The following is a 3,899-nucleotide window of genomic DNA, read 5'->3' as shown; positions in this document are numbered from 1 at the left end:
GGCAGCCTGCGAGAAGAGGGAGCAGATGGAGCGGCGGCTGCGCACGCGCCTGGAGCGGGAGCTGGACTCGCTGCGGATGCAGCAGGTGAGGACGGGGTGGTCTGTGCAGGACCCCAGCATGGGATGGTCACTCGCAGCCCTGCACATGCCACTGTGCTTTTGGGTTCGGGTCGTTGGGCTTTCCACCTGAGCCTTTCCTTTGGATGGGTTGTGGCTGCCCCATCGCTGCCAGTGTTCAAGGCCAGGTTGGACGGGGCTTTGAGCAACCTTGTCTAATAAAAGACATCCCTGCCCACTGCAGCAGGGGTGGAACTAGATGAGATGAGCCCACCTTCTTCACTGAAAAAGCAAAGTGGGATGATGAAGGATTTGGTGGGCACAGGAGCTTGGATTGTGTTTGTTCTGGGCAAAGCTGGTTTACAGAAACCTCTGCCCATGACAGATGTGGAGACAAGGAGAGTCATCCTCAGACAATGAATTACTTAAATATCAGCACAGTCCAAAATGGGCTAGAAGTGTAGATTTGCATTTCCGTGTATGTCCCCTGGTTCTTTTTGGCAGCCCTGTGCCCTTAGAGGGGTAGTGTTACGCTTGTACCTTATGCACAGTTACTCCTTTGTTATTCCTCCTCCATCCCCAAGTCCCAAAGTCCAGTCATCTGTGAAAAGGGAAAAAAAAACCCACAAGGAGGTTGCAGGGAGGATGACTTCCGGGCTACAGCCACACTGAGTGCCAAATACAGGGGCATTGGCTCCAGAGGAGAGTGAGCAGATGTACTAAGTGTATCAAACCACCAGCTTTTTACTTCAGTGCTGTCTTTTCTGAGTTAGCTCCTGATAACTCTGGTTATATATATAATACATATATTCTCTGATTATATCTCCTGAAACCATTTTCTCATTGCAGAGGAAAAAAAGAGTGAGTTTTTTCCCCTTTTTAGTGGAGTCAGCAGAAAAGACACAGCACACAAGGAGACAGCCAGAATTTCTTCTGGTCCTGGCTTGTTGGTAACTGAGTCCAAATGGCAAATCTTCATTATCACTGACGCACGAGCTAGGACCAAAACCAATTGAGCATGCAGGGCTGGCAGAGGTTTTGACTCAGAAGATGACAGGCACCCGTGATGTCCCAAGATGCCATTTACAGACCAGGACCGTGCTTCCAAAATATTACCTTCCTGCCAGAGATTTGACTGGTTTTGCAGGAGCAGTCGCAGCTGTTGTTCCTAGGGGCTGTTCCGTATTGCATTTCCAGAAAGCAGCTTCCAAACACGTCATTACTGCACCAAAGGTGAAGGCTCCAGCCCTATCCTGGGGTCTCTAGTTTGCCATAAGCAGAAGATAAATGTCTAGAAGGAGGAAATGTGCTTTGGAGAAGGAAATGCTGCAGCGCTCGCTGCAGTGTGATGGCACAGCTTTGCCAGTGCTCCCAAGACACAGTGTCCCCTTTAACACAGCACTGTCCTCTGTGGAGTGTGACAAATATCTTGCATTCTTTATTAAAAACCCTCACATTTCCTTCTGCTGAGTTCTCCCAGAGCTTTATGCCTCTCCCCTCAGTGTGTGCTCATCCCAGTCAACCTCTGCGAAGCCAAGGACTTGATCTCCATCTTCCTCCACTCTTCACCAGCAGTGAGAGGAGGCTGGGACAGCTACCTGTGCCACTTAGGTGCTTTAATTAAGTGACTGTAATGGGTAGGATAAATCCTGCCTGGGTAGGTGCTTCTCTTGCAGCATAGATACGGAGGGTTGCACACCCATTGCTGCTTGTCAGCATCCCATGGGAGCCACCCTGCAGTGCCTGGGGATCTTCTGCCCCTCTGGTTGGAAAGGTACCTGCTGCACCAGAGAAAGCATCAAAGCATCTCCTGAGGGCACAAGAGAACTAATGTGCCAGAAGAGATTCCATGTCCGGGGTGTTTTCCCAGCTGCTGTTTTAAATAGGTTACATGTTGCAGTTTTTTCTGCTTTTATATATAAACTCTCTGGTAATACTTGCTTGTCCATACTGAGCACTGCCCAGCCATGTGGTAAAGTCCCAGCAAGAAGAATATCTGAAAGTTTCATTGCTTCTTTTCCCTGCCAGCTTTTTTTCCTACCTTTTCCCTTGGCTTGGGCTATCTCACGAAATCCCTGCACATCCAGGGAGCAGCTGAATCCCTGCTTCTTTCAGCATGGTCTGAAGAAGCATGTGCTGGGGTTGCGCACATGGTCAACCTGCCTGTTCTCCTACAAGCTAAGGGTTTAGCCTGGGAGTTCCACCTGCCCTTGTCAAAAGATACAGGGATGTCTTTGCATGCTCCAGGGAAGTGGGGATAAAAGGGTCAGCAGCTCCTGTACGTGGCAGAGGGTGAAGATCTGTCTGTTCCCACTGGCAGAGGCAGGGCAGCTACCAGGCGAGCAGCCTCCCGGAGCACAATGCCCCAGCCCTGATGGAGCTGGTGCGGGAGAAGGAGGAGAGGATCCTGGCCCTGGAAGCTGACATGACCAAGTGGGAGCAGAAGTACCTAGAGGAGAGTACGATCAGGCACTTTGCCATGAATGCTGCAGCCACTGCTGCAACGGAGAGGTAAGATGGCCTTGCTGCAAGCTCTTCACCACACAAAGTGTGGGGGAATAATAAGGGATGAGTGTTTTCTTAATGCTGGATTTTGCTTGCCTTTCCCTGCTGAGTCAGGCTGCCAGGGTTAATGCACCTCTCTGTGGTGTCATGCCAATGAGATACAGTAGTTGATTAGGGCAGGATTTACCCTTCTGACCAGGTCCAAAAGTTTATCAAATCCAGGCACCAGGCCCAAGCAATGGCCTCAAATGGCAGTCTCAAGCTGCCAAATGTACACAGCATAGGGAGGGCAACTCCTCCCCATCACACTGATGGGAGTGAGCAGGGACTGTTGGTGTATGGCTGCCTCCATCCCGGAGTCTGCAACGTGTTCTTTTAATCTAGTTTTAAGAGCCTCTAACAAGGGAAGTTTTGTAGCCTAAGTCCCATCTTTCACCACTTCGTTAAGCTTCAAAATAAAAAGGTTCTCCTGATAGCTAAGCTAAACCTCTTTACTGCTGATTACTTCAGTTGATTCTTGTCCTTCCCACACACGCATGATGAACAACAAATCACTGCTGACACTGTAACAGCCTTGTAAAGACTGAAAGACAGATACCCCCTGTTGTGTCTTCCCTGGCCTGAACTAGCTTACTTCCTTCAGCCATTCCTCACATGCCCTGGTGTAAAGCCCTTCCCATTCACACAGCATTTGTCTGGTTTGTCTTCAGTTTGTCTGTGTCGAAATGTGGTGCCTGAAAGTACACAAGGTACTGCCGTGAGGCTTTCCAGCAATGAGGACGACAACATAATTAACTTCTCGCCCCAGTTTCTTAGAAGCCAAATCCCTTGAAAACATCCTAAAATGAGATTTCCCTTTGAAATGCGGTTAAGCGTGTGACTCAGGATGATCCTTCCCTTTTGCATTCCACTCTAGGCAGCAGTTCCTGTGCTACTTTTCACCTTTTGAAGTGTACAGTTTTGTTTCTCGTTTGCAATGTAGTCTTGTTGGCTTGGGACCATTTCCCCAGTGAGTCCCTCTGATGCTTGAGCCTGTCCTTCAGGCTGGTTGTTAGGCTCATTGGGGATTGCCCACCATTTCAGCATGCTCTGTTCTATCAGCCCAATTAATTAATGGCATTAATGACTAAACCCAAGCCAAGAGTAGCCCGCATCAAGATGACCCATTGCCAAGGTGACCCATCCGCTTGAGAGGCAACCATCACTAGCTTGCTTTTTGGACGTGGGTTTGAGGTTTTCTTTGCAAGTGCTCATCTCACTTGCAAAAGCCACCTTGGTCTCAGGAGCCCACCTCACCGTGTTGAACTGCTTTGCCAGGGACACCTCAGCCCCGAGCC

At 49.5% G+C, this 3,899-nt stretch overlaps 1 protein-coding gene across 1 annotated transcript in view; it reads left to right on the top strand.

The window, feature by feature from the left end:
- Positions 1-3,899, top strand: part of AMOTL1 (angiomotin like 1) — a gene marked incomplete at its 5' end in the record, with an annotated part of 28,570 nt that overhangs the window by 20,581 nt on the left and 4,090 nt on the right. The window contains 3 exons of the mRNA XM_010010380.1: positions 6-85; positions 2,378-2,568; positions 3,880-3,894. Coding sequence (XP_010008682.1) covers positions 6-85; positions 2,378-2,568; positions 3,880-3,894 — 286 coding nt within the window. The remainder of the gene's footprint in view (positions 1-5; positions 86-2,377; positions 2,569-3,879; positions 3,895-3,899) is intronic.

This window comes from Nestor notabilis, unplaced genomic scaffold, assembly GCF_000696875.1.
Source record: "Nestor notabilis isolate BGI_N333 unplaced genomic scaffold, ASM69687v1 scaffold13692, whole genome shotgun sequence".
Lineage (NCBI taxonomy): Eukaryota > Metazoa > Chordata > Aves > Psittaciformes > Psittacidae > Nestor > Nestor notabilis.
The sequence above is the reverse complement of the archived record's forward strand: the minus strand, read 5'-3'. Positions and strand labels throughout refer to the sequence as shown.